Raw genomic sequence first — 16,010 nt, forward strand, 5'->3', positions numbered from 1 at the left:
TCCAAAAGAGGAATGTCCATACAGAAGGATTGTTTTAACGTGGCATATTTGTTGTTTGAATTCAGACTTAAACAGCAGACATACTGTAAATACACAGGGTTGAATGCACTCTGAATACTTGCTTTCTCTTTTGCTCTGTGAACCCAGTGATAAAAATTTCTGGTGGTACTCCATATTCCTTATGTAGATAACTTAATTTTTCTGGTTGAGTGTTACTTTTTCATTAATCCCAATATTGACATATTTCTCAAAAGCAATTTACTATGTTCAGCTGCCAACAATGTACTAAGGTGGGTCAGTTTGGTAGAGCAATTCAGGGTAAATATGTACATTGCTCATGGGTACTACAACAGCAGGGGAATTGAAATTATCACCTTTAGACACAAGCGAGCAGCTCTAACCACTATAATACCAGCTACCTAGAGCTAGGCCTGCAACCTAATACACTCAGCAGGTTTAGACATAGCGCTGAATCAAATGTCAAAACATTATTTGGCTTAAACATGGGAATGATAGTAAGAAGTGGAACTGGCATCAAGCCATAAGGTACAATAAAGAACTTAAGGTATGCTTTTATATGTGCTGGTATATGTAAAGCAACCCTAATAACTTGCAAATTTTTCTGCAGTTGCTTTTAGAAACGCACATCAGAAAATGCTCTGTTACTTTTAACTTTCTCTGACCTACGGACGTTAGGAAGACCGCCCTAAAAAATTCTCAACGTATTTTTTAAGCGACGGGAATTGATGTCGTCATCAGTATGCGACCACATGTGTTGTAAGGGGAAGTTGAGGAAAAACAGATGATCTGAAATTTACTTTGCGTTTAACTCAAGATGAAAGAAACTCCTTTATCGAATTGCGAACGGCAGTTTTTACTCAAAGCAATCGAAGAGAAAAAGGTACTTTAGAAATAACGAGAGTTGAGGCAATGCCTACGCTACGCCTTACACCACGCTACAGTTTCCCGCGTTATTTGTTTGTTTTACACTCACTGTGTGTGTGTCTGCAACGTAGACCTAATTCTGCACTTGTGTTTTCCGTAGTTTAGCTAACGGATATTAATGCGATGGGATTTCTGTTTGTTTCCCCCCCAGTCTTTCAGTTCTCCGACAGTCACAGTGATGAAATAGTTGTGCTTTTTTTCTAAGGTAACGGATGTTTTGAAAGAGACGAGGCGAGTGAGACGCAAATTAATCATATGTCTGCTCTGCACTGCAGTTGAACGTTCAGGCTCAACACACAGCACAGCCACGGCTGTACGGAACTTCATTTCCGCTGTAATATTTGTCGTATTTCTCACTTGATCTGTCCGTTCTCGCAGCGTTTGGATGGAAGACAGACGTATGATTACAGGAACATCAAGATCACATTTGGGACAGATTATGGATGCTGCATTGTTGACATTGGGAAGACCAGGTGAATCTGATGTGATTTTTCGACAAACTAAATGACAGTGTAAAATCTCTTGGGCTATTATACTGAAGTGTCTCGATTGCTGAATATTGACACCGTTTTTTGTTTTTTAATTCAGGGTCTTGGCACAAGTGTCTTGTGAACTGGTGGCTCCAAAAGACAGTCGTCCAACAGAGGGGATCCTGTTCTTCAATCTGGAGTTGTCATCCATGGCATCGCCGGCCTTTGAGTCCAACAGGTACCTAACTTTTCAAAGTGTTAATACTGGATATTGCTTTGGCCAGACAGTAATGTCCTCAATGTTTTCCATATAGTACTTGTTACAGTACTGATGTATTGCAAAGACACCACTTGAACCGCGAGTTCATTAACGGAGCTCTCGTTGACCCGTTTCGGTTTGTTTATTTTCCTAAGCGTTGTCTTCATTATTCTCTTGTTTAAAATGTGACTTTTCGGAGCGAAAGCTGCCGGCGTTTCGTGTCCAGATGTTAGGCAGAATAGGAGTGTGGGACATCTGTTTGCAACACTTTCATTTGTGTTAATTTGTTTATATTGAATTAAAGAGTTTGTGTAAAATGTTCGGTGGTTTCAGTAATCATCTTAATGTTCTTTTAACTGCTTAAAGAACCCAGCTGCTATCATCTCTGCTACAACTGCTTCCCAGTATTTTATTTGTTGCCTGCATTTGTTCTTTTGTTTCAGGCAGTCTGAATTACTTGTGAAGTTGAACAGGCTATTGGAACGATGTCTCAGGAACTCCAAGTGTATTGATACAGAGTCTTTGTGTGTGGTAGCTGGTGAAAAGGTAATTCATCAGTAACATATCTGATGCATCACTGTCTTCCCATTTGTGGGGATCGCTTCTAAATAAAACTATGAGCAAATTGTGTTTTCCAGTTACTGGTTTGTTTTCGTGTGTAGCCGGTAGTGTACTTGTTAGAGCTGCTGCCTTTGGACCCAAAGGTCACAGGTTTGAATCTCACCTACAGCTGTAGTACCCTTAAGCAAGGTATTTACCCTGAAATTGCTCTAGTAAACATACCCAGCTCTATAAATGGGTAAATAATTGCAAGTATATTAACACTGTAACTCGCTTTGGAGAAAAGTGTCAGCTAAATGAATAAATGTAACTGCACAAACTTGCCTGTTAGGTGTGGCAGATTCGAGTGGACATTCATGTGTTGAACCATGATGGAAACATCATGGATGCTGCTAGCATTGCAGCAATCACAGCGCTGAGCCATTTTAGAAGACCAGATGTGGGGATTCAGGGAGAGGAGGTCACTGTGGTGAGCAGAATTCTCTTTCTAAAGCTTTATGTTTACTTCAAATAGTGTTGATCTTGTATATAGATGTATTCAGTCAACAAGTGTTTGCGCTAGTGTTATAATTAAGTGATGAAGTGAAGTGAAATGAAGTGAATGAAAAAGATTTTTACACCAAATAACATAAACACAGGACTGTCATGGCCTGAACTGGAGGAATGTGACACCCAGTACATCACATTCAAGTTCTAAATGACCAAGTTTACAATTTAAAAAAAAAAAAAAAAAAAAACACAAAAATCCTAGAACTGAAGGAGGTGGACTTCAGGCTTAATTTTTTTTAAAAATGTTTGTATATTTTTCACAGTATGCCCTGGAGGAGCGAGACCCGATTCCTCTAAGCGTCTACCACATGCCCATCTGTGTCAGTTTTTCTTTTTTCCAACAAGGGTTAGTCAGTCTCTATACTTTTGCATCATATTACCATGCGTAGCAAAATCCAGTTTTTTTGTTCTTTGTTTTATTTGGTTGAGTATATATTTTTTTTTAAAATACAAATTTCTTTTCTTGATGTTTGGAAAAAAATAAGCATAGAGTTTGCCGTTACTGACTTTTCGGTATAGGACGTATCTCCTAGTGGACCCCTGCGAGCGTGAAGAACGGGTTATGGATGGTCTTCTGGTTATAGCCATGAACAAGCATCGGGAGATCTGCTGCATCCAGTCGAGTGGAGGGATTATGCTGCTGAAGGAGCAGGTGAGATCAGTAGATTCCCACATATGTTTTCTCTTTATTATTTATAATTGTCGCTAATGAAATGAAAGCGTAGCATTTTATATTTGGTTGTTACTATTTCTACCTTAGGTGCCATTTGATTATACATATTCTAGTCCATGGTTAATTTCCCTTTCGTTTGTTTATTTTGTTGTTTGGTATTTGTGGATGAAAATGTGAATTTTTCTCCACCACTCTGAAAAATTCATCCACTTTTGTAGGTCCTGAGATGCAGCAAGATTGCGAGTGTCAAAGTGACTGAAATAACAGAACTAATCAATAAAGCTCTGGAAAATGACAGGAAAGTCAGGTGGGATATGTGTTTATCATACAGTGTGAAAATAACATGGAATAACCAGTCTGGTGCTTTCTTAAATGTGCAAAAAACTCAGTCTAATGCATTTCATGTCAGGTGAAGCACAGTGCATGTCAGCTGATTGTGTGTTTTAAAGTCAGAGCTTAGAACTCTCTATTGCCAGTATGGATCATATAGGAACTTGAGACAGTGAAGGACAAGTAGGGGCAGTTGGCAGCATAGTGGTTAGTTAGAGCTCCTGCCTTTGGACCCAAAGGTCACAGGTTTGATTCTCACCTCTGGCTGTAATGCCCTTGAACAAGGTACTTACCCTAAAAATTACTCCAGTAAAACTACTCAGCTGTATAAATGGGTAAATAATTGTAAGTACCTTAACATTGTGAATCGCTTTGGAAAAAAGCATCAGCTAAATTAATTAATTAAATAAATAAATAACAGCCTGTGCAGACACAAGCAGTCTTTTGTGGTATTAAAGTGCAGTTTGTACTTCCTGTACTTAGGAAGGACGGAGGCAAGTTTGGCTTCGCTGAATCAATGCCAAAGGAACGAATCACAGCATTAAAGACTGAGGTTGCTCCAGTGGAGATGACAGACATTGAGGAGAAGGCCAAGGAAATCATCTGCAGAACTGAAGCCCCATCTGAAGTGTATCCTTTGAGGGGGAAAAAAATGCGTCAACTATATTGACACTGGATTGCTGGAGTGATTAAGTGATTAAGAAGCTTGTTATCCTGTTTCAGAAAAGTTCTTCAGCTATCTATCCTGGATTGATTAAGAAGTTCTGTCACCCTGTCTTGGAATAGTTCTTCAGCTATCTATCACTGTGTCTTAGTTCACAATGTCAGTTGACATTTAGGGTTTTTCACAAAAAGTTCACAGCTTTGAGTCCTTGCTTTTCTTAACAAAAGGAGTGTGTCATCACCAGTGGTGTGTGCCCCTGGCACAGGACAGGTGGGAGAAGGCCTACAGAACTCTTGGGGCCTGGAGGAAGTGGACGCACTGGAGGATGACGTGGGGGAAGAGAGAGAAGAACAGGATATGAGAGAACAGCTTGAGGAGGAAAGCAGAAATGCTGAAAAAGGCAAGTATTCAATCCTCACTAACTCTTGGTGAATAGTACTCATTCAAGTTTTTCCTTTTTTCTCATTTTTTTCTTGCTGTTCATAATTTCTTTGTTGTACTGCTCATTTCAGGGGATGTCGTAGTAATATCAGACAGTGAAGAGGAAGACGTTGTGATATTACATGAAGGAACACAAGTAAAACATGTCAAGTGAGAACTTTTATGTTGTGCTTTTCAGTCCATTTGAATGTGATATTTTCTTATGGACAAAATTTCAGTAGTGTGAAATATTGTGTATTATATTATTATGGTTGTAGTTTTTCTAATTTATATATTTGGCATATGCCTTTGTCCATAACAGCTTACAGAGAAATTGTCTTACGTGCTGCATGCTTCGGGTTTTGATTCCAGTTCTTCTGTTTGTACAAATGTTTTTTATATTCACATGTCATTCTTTCAGCTCTTCTTTGCTTGTTGAGTACAAAAGATTTGCATGATTTGAACAAAAATTTTATTGTCTACTCTTTATTTATTGGTCATATTTAATCGATTTTAAGACCTTTCACTTTTTAACAGAAAGCAGTCTGTGGATTCACAACAGCTAGCTCCGTCTACAGCGAAGAGGAGGAGGAGGAGGAAGAAGCAAGTCATTTGAAACAATCCTGTTGTGCTGCACCGTCATTGTTGGAAAAGTGCATAAATGGCACTGCTCAGTAAAGTTGATTTGTATATATATTTTTTTAAAGGTGGGAAATGATTTACATGTCTATGGGGAAAAAGTCTGCTTTCAGTATGTTGAATAGATTTTTGGAGGGTTAGGAATTCAAAGCATACCAGGCAGATATATTTGGGACAAAATTTGAAACATTAAACAAGCACAGAAGTTCAAGTCTTTGTATCCTGAACCAGAGATGTCCATCTTTTTTGGCCAGGGGTCATTACTGTAAACTGGTTGGAGGGCTGAATGTGTGAAAATTACACAGTGTGAGTACAGTAAATGACACTACATCTTAAATTGAGAAAATAATTTAGACTTGGACAGTATTAAATGTATTATCTGCTTTAACAAAAAATTAAGAAATTGCTCTGACATATAAATCCACGAAGCATACTTTTCAAGCCTGATTGTGGTAGAGGTCCAATAGAGAAAGATTAACTTTTCAAGCTTTAGACTCTGCCAAACAGCAGCAACAGAATGGTTTCGTTGATCAGAAAGCACAAATGAGGCTGGTCCCTGTGGGGAGCAGCTGCTGTCTCACAGCACATGGGTTTAATCCCAGTTCAGTCAGTGTGGAGTTTGCATGTTCACCATGTCTGGATGGGTTTCCTTGGGGTGCTCTGGTTTCCTCCTACAGTCCAAAGACATGCTATGGATGAGTCATGACCCTTTGTAAGCAGGGTATCTAAGTAGTGTAAATTACCTTGGTGAATAAGGTGTGGGCCAATAACACTATAGTGTTCGCTGGAAGTCACTAAACTAAACCTAACACTGTACTGCAGTGAATCTCAGAAGCTGAATTCAAAGAGGGGAATTAGCTCAAATGGTAGAGCGCTCGCTTAGCATGCGAGAGGTAGCGGGATCGATGCCCGCATTCTCCACTCTTTTTACAGAGCTCTCATCCACTCTCACGCGTGCATTCCAGACACGTGTCTAAAGCGTGCTGTGTGTGTGTTTCATGCAGACACGCGCGCATACTTGTGAAGGAAGTCGGCGCGCCTGATGTCGAAAAGCGCACATGCTGAACACGTGGATAGAGCGAAGCTGAGGTCTCCGCTGCAGCACCGTCGTCTCGTGCACTGAGAAAGCAGCCCGAAGCGTTTTGAAAGGGCAAAGAAAGTGGAAAGAGCCGCCGAGCAAAAAGCGAGACTTCCTTGGCCCGTACGGGGATCGAACCCGCGACCTTGGCGTTATTAGCACCACGCTCTAACCAACTGAGCTAACCGGCCGTGGTGCCTAAACGCTCTACCGATGTGCTTTTCTTTTTAAGAAACACATCGTTGCGGAAATACGTTCAGTGACTCCCTGCCTGAGAAACACGTGACGCGTCTAACAGGTGGCGGCTGTATGTTTCACAGGAAACACCTGAGGCTCGTTCGCTACAGGTGAAGAGACACTTTGTTTGGAAACGACAAAGACAGGCGGCGAGGTTCCACCAAAATGATTTCATCTCGGCTCCCAGAGTCCAGAGCGGCGACAGTTACAGTGGATTCAGCGACAGCGAGGAGCTTGTGTAAAGTTCAGAACCGGGAGGAACTGAAGTCTGAACTTTAGAATGAGAGTCGTCATTGCTGGGGAAGGTAATAAGTGTTCGCCATCGAGGCTAAAGTAAAGGTCCCACCGAGATTTGAACTCGGATCGCTGGATTCAGAGTCCAGAGTGCTGACCATTACACCATGGAACCCGTAGTCGAATATATTTGTGTGCACGCAAACACGCACCTACTGCAGTTACTCTACTTACCTCTACTCCAGTACTTCAGTTACTCTACTCAGAAACTGTGAAAGTGCTTCTCTTTCTGAACAAACACAACTCTCCCGCAATTTTTGTGTATTTGACAACTTTTAGTTTCTTCCTGTGGGAGTTTTGCAATCCGAAAGGGGAATTAGCTCAAATGGTAGAGCGCTCGCTTAGCATGCGAGAGGTAGCGGGATCGATGCCCGCATTCTCCACTCTTTTTACAGAGCAACTAGCAGAGTATTTGAGCAATGTCATGAAAGCAAGCGACGTTAAACTAATTTACAAATGAAGTAAAAAGCGGCTAGCTTTTACATTATTAACTATAGTCATGAAACAGGGAAGCAACAGAGGATAATCGGAAAAAAAATACAAAAAGTATAAACAGGTCAGGAGTCCGCGAAATAACGATCTTGTATTAACACCTTATTTGGCATATACTGTAAGTATTAGTTTATAGTTGTCGCCGCATATTTTTGAATATCTAAATTTGATAGAGTGCTGCAGTACAAAAATTAAATAATCGAATTGTTAATTTTTTTTGCACAGAAAAGTACACGGACCTGCCGAAACCCGGGATCGAACCAGGGACCTTTAGATCTTCAGTCTAACGCTCTCCCAACTGAGCTATTTCGGCACCTTCGCCTAGAAATAAAGTCCACAGTCTCTGCAAGTATTAGTTCAGACAGTTTTGCGTTGGCGTTGTTTGCACCTGTTGAGCGGTATATTTAGAAACTTTTTTTTATTGCGGTTAATAAAGGAAAGAAATATATAGTGACAACACACCCTGACTTCACATGGCTATTTTTGGTCTCAAAAGCAGGTTTGACTCAAATGAGCCACAGCACAGCCCCCCTGTACTGATTGAAAAGCCTAGTATTTAATTTCTTATCAGTGCATTTTCAGTATTTTGTGCACCAAATTTAGTCCAAGCCACAACACTTAAGTATACAGCTGAAAGGAAATCATACTCTTCAGAAAAAACTCAAAGATGAACCAAAAAGAATAATCCCATTTAAATTAATAACTACAAATAATGTATGCAGCCATTTGCTTTTATTGTAATACATCATGTAAAACAACCGAAGTGGAAAGAATCCAAAAAGAAAACCGTAAATAACATTTGTACATTTGTTCAGTCAGCCATGCCTACAGCTGCAGAAATGGCTAAACAAAGATAAATAATCATCCTTTTAAATTAGTGCTTAAGTTCACATATTACTTTGAAATTCTATCTGTACCTAGAAAGCTTTGCTATACATTACACTACAACTCAAAGGAGCCACTGGTGGCTTTAAAAAGGTAAGAAAATGTGATGAGAAATATCCACATTCCTATATTAAATGCATAATTCAATGTTCCATCACTAAGATTTTGTGTTTTAAAAAAGTTCCACCAGGACACAGGTTGTATGCAGCATGGAAATCAAATATTGTTAAGGATTTAACTCTATTCTTTAGAACTTGTAGGAATTTAAAATGCTTAGAACATTACACATTGTACATATCCCAAAGTTTAAATTTTATAACAGATATTCAATAATGGCAAAATATAAATGCATCTCTGCCAGGTGCTTATGTTTACAGTGCCTGTACCATATTTAAATTGAGCCAATTTTACGTAAACCGTATACAGGACTTTCCATCACTTTGGCTTAAAGTACAATGACTAGCACAAACTATTCCTACATGCAACTAAAACAATTTTCTGTAACTGAAAATTCAGTTGACAAAAAATGTATGGACTAAAAGACTGAACATTTAGTTCTCAAACAGCTACTCAGTTTCATGTGTTCTTGCGATATGAATGACGTAACAGTACAGTGTTTGTTGGAATAGTAGTTTTTGACAAGGACTTCAAGAATTAAAAAAAATAGGGCTTTCATTTTCAGTGCAGTGTGATTCAGAGCTAGCAGTCTAGCACATGGAGAAAAAAGCAGCAGGAACAGCTTGAACATGTAATCTGCCCATTTTTCCTTCCTTTTGGTTCTTGCCAACTGCCATAGACAGAGAACTCAGTTGTGGCAAAGAGCTGTAGGGGTTATACCCCAGTGGGCGCAAGACGGCTGACAAAGGCAATGCTGCTCAAACACATCCTCCTGAGGAAGGCTGGACATGACGGCTTCATGACAAAATGCTCCAGAAGAATGCGCAACTCCGTGAATAGGGTGCTGGAGGAAGGACAGGCCATTAGAAATGTAAAAGATAGAAGCACACTAATAAATACAACTTGTATAAATACTCAGTGTACAGAGATTCAATGTCATTTGTGGCCTCTTACCGACAATATGGGTTTCTTCTGGAGGAATAACGAAGGGTAAGAAACCTGTAGTAAATGAAAGGCTGCAGCAAACTTCCTTGGCCACTTAAGAGGGAGACAAGGGAGGGGGAAGAAAAAAAAAAAAAAAAAAAAATTCAGGGAAAGAACTGAAACCTCAATGAATATATTCAATTTCCAGTTCCTGACACAAGCACCAGTTTGGTCTTCAGCAGAGGTGGGTAATGCTACATTTACAAGCTACATTTACAAAGATATCTGCACTCCAATATTTGGAGAAATTGTATTTTCAGGATCACTTTGACACTGAGACTTTGTTTCACCTGAGTATATTTATAAAACAAAACCTTAGTCACTTCTGTCAGCCTCCTTTCTCTTTCTCTCCTTAAAACTATTCAAGTCAGTTACTTCCTTACAGTTCAAGGCCACACATCTGAATCACTGTTCCTGCTGTAACACCCTTGATACGGTAAAAATATTAAGTAGCTTAGTGTACAAACCCCATAATGGAATTTGCCTTGTACAAGAGGTGATGGCTAAGTAATGGCTCGTATCAATACGTAGCAGACTGTGGATTTTGATTAGTCTAATTCAAAATATGCAATTCAGATTTAACTTACTAAAAGTTTCACTTAAAACTTTATATTGTAGTTAACACTATTAGTGGTTCATAACATTATAAAGCTTATTTAGAATTACAGCAACTTGAGTAACCTAAGTTAAACCAAGGCTAAAAGCAAACTTAAAATCCATATTCCCTAAAAAAACAAAATAAACAAGCACACCTGAACAACATGAAGACAGTCGCAGGCATTAGAAATATCTCATTGCAAGCAATAAACTTAAGGATGTTCTGCTGGTTGGCAGTCAGCTTATTCAGGAAGCCCCTCACAAACGCCAAACTGTTGGGACCCATTGTCTGCAAAGAAGACCCAAGACCCATCATTTTAAAAGCTGCATTTACAAAAAAGCATACATAGTGAAGCTAAACACAAAGACACTGAATTGTCAATGTGAAACCTAACATTCAGCATGGAATTGGAGGGGTGGGCACTGAGGAGTACACAAGTGACTTACATCAAGGACCTTTTTTGTGTATGTGGTGGCATGAAGTAAAGAGAAAAGAAAGACTGGAAATATACTCACTGAGCATAATGGTTAAGGAAAAGTTGAACACAGGATTACAATTTAACAAGACTGACAACACCTTCCAAACCTGTGCAATCCCCCGTTCAAGTACCAGTACCTTAATTTAACCATATCAGAAGTCTTACAGATCGTGCTTTTGAAGGATTTTCTTGCCATTGCAAAGCCTCCGAATTTGGCCAGTTATCGGCTTACCAGGTTCACAGCCTGCACCGTAAACAATTACTTATTTCTGAACTAATACTTTTCATTCCAAGACTACATAAACTGGAACAAACATCTATTGCTAACATTTTTATTTTCAAACATTTCAATGACTCAAACCTGGGATAGGCAAGTGTGTTAGATGGCTGAGGCAATTGTAACTAAACCATTACTTAATTTGATTTTAGAGGTGGACTTCCTCATAATTTTCTGAAAGAATGACTTAAGTTATTAATAACTTAATGTTCAAGAAACAAATCAGAAATCAGCCATCACCACCAACAGGTCTACCAGCTTTTCATCAACATTGGACAAGGCAGGCTCGGCATTCGAGACATGAGACCTTAATAGCTATTAGGGTCTCAATTTAGTGACATTCTGATGGAGGATACTTGTGACTGGGTAGGAGTTCACCAGGATAAGAGAATAGAGCAGGTAGTGGCAGCTGTCTTCCTGCAGCGCCTGGCCCAGGAAAGCTCTACTCAGCTGGAACCGGGGCAGCCTCTGGTGCAATCGCAATGCACTTGTCAGTGCGTTGGCCAGCAAGGCACGTTGGTAAAAATTGGCAGCTTCTTGCAGTCTGGTAGAGGTGACAAATATCTCAGTAAAGTAATCCACCCATCTAACTGAAGATGAATAGATTGAGAATGAAAGCAATGAAGGTCCAGCATTAGAATCAATACCATGTTCAGTAACCGAGTGAGAAAAGCAACGTTAGGACATATTTAATGCCCTACACTGATTTGTTAAAGAACTGCAAAAATTTGGATTGATATGTAAACCTGATCTTATGACTGAAAACATTTAGTAACAAAACACATTACTGCAATTTGCAAAATGCATGTGGTGGTATTATCCACTATGTTTTTCCATCCTATTTTGAACCACTAAGGTTTCATTGTGCAATTATTTATTATAATGCTGTTTCTTAAAAAAGAAAAAAAAAAAAGTTCCTAAGAAGTTTAACTAAGGTGGAGAAGAAGACAACACATCCATGAGTGGCTCATAGTTTTTTTTTTTTTTTTTTTGGGGGGGGGGTGTCGGAAGATTTAAAGCGTATAGTGTGTGGTGAATTAATAAATGTAAAGCTACAACTTGGACCATTTATTCAATGAGATCAAAGAAAGCAAGGGCTGAAACTGCCACCTTCAGCTTCCTCCCACTCCACCTAATGCTACTGCCTTAGTCTTCCTCTGTAGGGATGTGGCCAAGTTCGAATTCGAATGTTGTGGAACTTCGAAAGTTTTTGGCAGATCCAAAATGCGTCAAATTTTATCAACATTTTTTAGCCAGATAGGAATTTGATGTGAAAAAAAGTAAAAGCAATTCAGCTCATTATAAACTTTATTTTATATGTATATGCAAGTCTAGGTGCACTGCTATACACCTTTATATGCAAATCAGTACTCAATGATTTGTGCATATATGTGTGGGTGTGTATATATATATATATATATATATAAATAATATTATACATACACACACACCACACAGAGAGCTCTAATATAGCATGTTAAGGTTAAAATGCCAAACTACAGAAGTTCATTATAAAAAAAAAGGTTACCATGTACCATACTCACCCCAGGACAGGCAGAATGAATAAAACAGAGCAGTACACAGTAAACAGACGTGAGAGCCACATTGCCGTTTCCAGTTTGTTATTCAACATGTATTGCTGCAAAACAAGCAAAAAAAGTTAGTTTGATATGAACAATTACATAAATATAACATTCAAGAAATTTAAAAAAAATTGTGTGTTCACTTCACACAACTTTAAAAGATTGGTTGAACACATATGGACAGTGCAGCCTGTGGTAAGAGGCAGGATTTCCTTGATGGACAGCTTCCAATGACTTGTCCCTGCCCCAACAGAACAATGACAACCAGCTACAGACAACAGAGCAGGAATCACAGGAGACTCATGAGCAACTGGTCTGAGGACTTCAGGGGAGACTGGGGAAGAAACTTTTGAGGTGTGCGCAGAACACAAGACCTCCCAGGGACTTGGCCAAGTCAGCTGTTCTATTTTGGTGTTCATCTTAACTGTTCAGGTTTTCTTCTGAGTAGCTGCTTGGTTTTGCATTAAAGGAATGCCATTTCCCCTTCTGATTCATAAATAAAGCAGTCATTTTATGGGAAAGTCCTGCTGTTTGGCACCTCTGTCCCACCCTTGTGGCTCTCTCTATCCCTCAATAGGCCACAATATACATTTAAAATAAAAATACTGTGCAACAAATGAATCATTATAAGCCCTATGACTGACTCAAAGAATATGCACATTTAGTCTGCTTGTCAGCTTATCACACACTGGTCTATTTTGCCACTTACCACAGGACCTTCCTGGCGGGGAGGGTTTGTGTTCTCATTGTCAGCCATCGCTCAGTCTCCCTCTGCAAACTTGCTTCAGCCTGAAAGATAACATGGAATGATCTATTCTCATCATGAATTTGCCAAACCTTTACAGCATTTTGCAAAGCGTGAAAAATTTAAAAACACTATACACCTTTCTGTCCATTTTACAGTGAAACATTTATGCCTTCCAAACTAAACTTCTTACCATTCTCAAACAATTTTAAATGTTTCCAGGTATTCAAGGTAACCCCAGTGGCAGTTTTTAGCTGTGCAGCTGAATTTAACCAATCCCAATACAGTGATACATGGTCACTGGTCTGAATTACCTTGCTGTAGTCCCCTTGAACAAGGCAGTTACCCTGAACTGATACAGTCAGAATATACTGCTGTACAAAAAAGTAAATCAAAGTTCATTAACAATGGTTTTTAAAAAAGCATCAGCTAAAACAAAGGTTAACTGCCTTAACAACAACTAAGACTTTGAAAATATGCACAGAAAAATAAGGATCAAAACCTAAACTCCTAAAAAACACCACAGAAAAAAAGGCAATTTCAAAGGTTTAACAATTTAATACTACAGGGTAACAAAATAAGAGATTCTTCGATCTTAAACGGTAGAGTCAGTCAGTGTGTTTTTCATCACTGCAGCAGGGGGCTCATTTGTTTTTCTTTGATAATAATAGCCATCGATACCCAGCAGCCCTACGGATGCTACACAACATTTCTCATTGTCTACGGTCAGCATTCATTGTTGACAATTCAATTGTGGCTATTTAGTAATACGCAGATTTAACGTCAATAATTTGTATGTGAACACCAGACCAGACGAGGCCTGGGATGCTAATTTAAACTTAAAGTCTGTGTAACACTGACACAAAACAAAGCTGTCTCTGCTTGACGTAATAGCTTTGTCTAAAACTACTTTGAAAGATAATCTGTCGGAGAATTTAATGAAATAAGCCGCTTGTAAGGTTCACAGTAAACTAAAAGCCATACGGTTATGAAAACTAGTTCCGACACGAAGAATGTTCGAGAATTACCTCACTGTTCTGTGACTAGTCTGGGCCTGTCAAGGACAGGATAGAGCTGTCAGACAGCGAAAGAAACAAGATAAGAAACAAAGATAAGAAAAACGTTGCTAAGAAACACTTACCAACAAATTATTCCTTAGAATGTGGCCGTCTTATAGCTTACAGCTGTTTAACAAGACTTAGACATACGACAAATCTTCAGCCTGTCGTTCGTTCCCTTACGTTTGACTACAACCGGAAATGAAATTGAACTTCCTGTCACGTGGTATCCGGCCTCTTTCCTTGTTTCTCGGTGGACGTGATTAGAATAAGAGATTTACACAAATTATCTTTTTTTTTTATTATTTATCCTCCCATTGTTACTTGTATAACGCCCAACAGAAGCTGAAGGTTTTAACCGTTCATAGAAGTGTGCGGAAGTAAATATTTCACTTTTTTGAATGCGCAATACGTTCTTTTAATGGTGCATTCGAAAGAAATACAGGTTGTAAATGGAGGTACAGGACGCAAGGCCTGGACAGGAGGCCAGTCTATCGCGGAGTAGCCACACTCTCTCACACACACACAGAGTGAGGGCAATGTAGACTCCCCGGTGAAAGTGTGCAAGCCCCGCACAGACTTGACTCTGAGTGGGATTCGTCCGATCCTACGCCTCTCTCAGACGAAAAACTTACATTTATCCCGTGTGCGAGTTTAACAGATGTGTCTTATTTAACACTACACCTGGTATAATCTTAATAATCAATAACCGTTAGTATATAGAAATTATTAATACTAATACAAAAAAATCCAGTAAAAAAAGGGCGGCACGGTGGCGCAGCGGGTAGTGCAGTCGGACCGGAAGTTCGCATGTTCTCCCCGTGTTCGAGTGGGTTTCCCGCTACACTACAGTCCAAATATTATATATGTTGCAGGTGAACTTATGACTCTAAATTTCCCATAGTAACAAAGTACGTGTATGTATGCAGCTACTCGCATTGATGTAAATGTTTGCTATAATTTTGTGATTAGGAATTATCGATTATTTGGATGAACCTTTATGGTCCTATAATCCGATCGTGTGATGCACATTGATTCATATGGTGGAAATGACAAATTAACTGTGCTTTAGAATCACGCATCTGTATCCAAGTTACTTTTTCTGATGGTGTAATGTAGTCATTGTATTTTTCTCTAAGATATCCGTCGCTTTGGAGAAAAGTATCTGCTAAATGAATATATGGGAATGTATGTTACACGTGGCTTTGGCTTATAAACGAGTGAAGGACTGCAGGCGGTTAGTGTAGTGTGTCATCATCATGCCACCTTGTATAATAAAGGTGTCAGATAAAATACACAGCCATTACTGCACGTCGCTTTTTGAGAAAAAAAAAAACGTATACGAAAGGAAGAAATGTATCTAAGAAAACGAACCCGAAAACTTATACGAAATGAATAAATGTAAATAAGTCGGAACCAATTTCCTAGGGAGAAATTTGCGGAATCCTACAGTTATATCTATGAACCACGAGAGGTCGCCACTTTACAAAAAAGGAACACCTTTCTACACCAATAAGAGGCATAGGGCTGAAATATATTTAGTATTATCGACGGCTCGCTGAAATATATTTTATATCACTAATGATTTGCGACAATTTCTGCAGGGCAGACATCGGGAAAATGTCCAAATATCTCCAAGTTAAATGCATGTAAGGTTTTAAAGAGCCGCGTACA

The 16,010-nt window shown here is 39.2% G+C and overlaps 2 protein-coding genes and 5 non-coding genes across 7 annotated transcripts; 3 read left to right on the plus strand and 4 right to left on the minus strand.

Annotated features, from left to right (window-relative positions):
- Positions 1 to 678: 678 nt before the first annotated feature.
- exosc9 (exosome component 9) lies at positions 679 to 5,711 on the plus strand. Its single transcript, XM_018735751.2, has 12 exons — positions 679 to 901; positions 1,324 to 1,418; positions 1,534 to 1,653; positions 2,118 to 2,220; positions 2,567 to 2,704; positions 3,048 to 3,130; positions 3,304 to 3,436; positions 3,676 to 3,764; positions 4,271 to 4,417; positions 4,682 to 4,851; positions 4,964 to 5,042; positions 5,409 to 5,711. Exons 1-12 carry the CDS (start codon positions 836 to 838, stop codon positions 5,485 to 5,487), a joined length of 1,302 nt encoding a protein of 433 aa, XP_018591267.1. The 5' UTR covers positions 679 to 835; the 3' UTR covers positions 5,488 to 5,711.
- A 647-nt stretch (positions 5,712 to 6,358) lies between these two features.
- Positions 6,359 to 6,431, plus strand: trnaa-agc (transfer RNA alanine (anticodon AGC)). Its single transcript has one exon. It is a non-coding gene; the product is annotated as a tRNA-Ala (tRNA).
- A 274-nt stretch (positions 6,432 to 6,705) lies between these two features.
- trnai-aau (transfer RNA isoleucine (anticodon AAU)) lies at positions 6,706 to 6,779 on the minus strand. The gene has a single exon. It is a non-coding gene; the product is annotated as a tRNA-Ile (tRNA).
- A 383-nt stretch (positions 6,780 to 7,162) lies between these two features.
- Positions 7,163 to 7,234, minus strand: trnaq-cug (transfer RNA glutamine (anticodon CUG)). The gene has a single exon. It is a non-coding gene; the product is annotated as a tRNA-Gln (tRNA).
- A 195-nt stretch (positions 7,235 to 7,429) lies between these two features.
- On the plus strand, positions 7,430 to 7,502 carry trnaa-agc (transfer RNA alanine (anticodon AGC)). Its single transcript has one exon. It is a non-coding gene; the product is annotated as a tRNA-Ala (tRNA).
- A 349-nt stretch (positions 7,503 to 7,851) lies between these two features.
- On the minus strand, positions 7,852 to 7,924 carry trnaf-gaa (transfer RNA phenylalanine (anticodon GAA)). Its single transcript has one exon. It is a non-coding gene; the product is annotated as a tRNA-Phe (tRNA).
- Positions 7,925 to 8,321: 397 nt separating this feature from the next.
- On the minus strand, positions 8,322 to 14,537 carry tmem33 (transmembrane protein 33). Its single transcript, XM_018735629.2, has 8 exons — positions 14,420 to 14,537; positions 13,243 to 13,322; positions 12,495 to 12,589; positions 11,307 to 11,494; positions 10,642 to 10,709; positions 10,350 to 10,483; positions 9,568 to 9,651; positions 8,322 to 9,457 (listed from the first exon to the last, which is right to left on the minus strand). Exons 2-8 carry the CDS (start codon positions 13,288 to 13,290, stop codon positions 9,328 to 9,330), a joined length of 747 nt encoding a protein of 248 aa, XP_018591145.1. The 5' UTR covers positions 13,291 to 13,322; positions 14,420 to 14,537; the 3' UTR covers positions 8,322 to 9,327.
- Between the last annotated feature and the right edge of the window lie 1,473 nt (positions 14,538 to 16,010).

The sequence above is a fragment of the Scleropages formosus genome, chromosome 16, assembly GCF_900964775.1.
Source record: "Scleropages formosus chromosome 16, fSclFor1.1, whole genome shotgun sequence".
NCBI classification, from domain to species: domain Eukaryota; kingdom Metazoa; phylum Chordata; class Actinopteri; order Osteoglossiformes; family Osteoglossidae; genus Scleropages; species Scleropages formosus.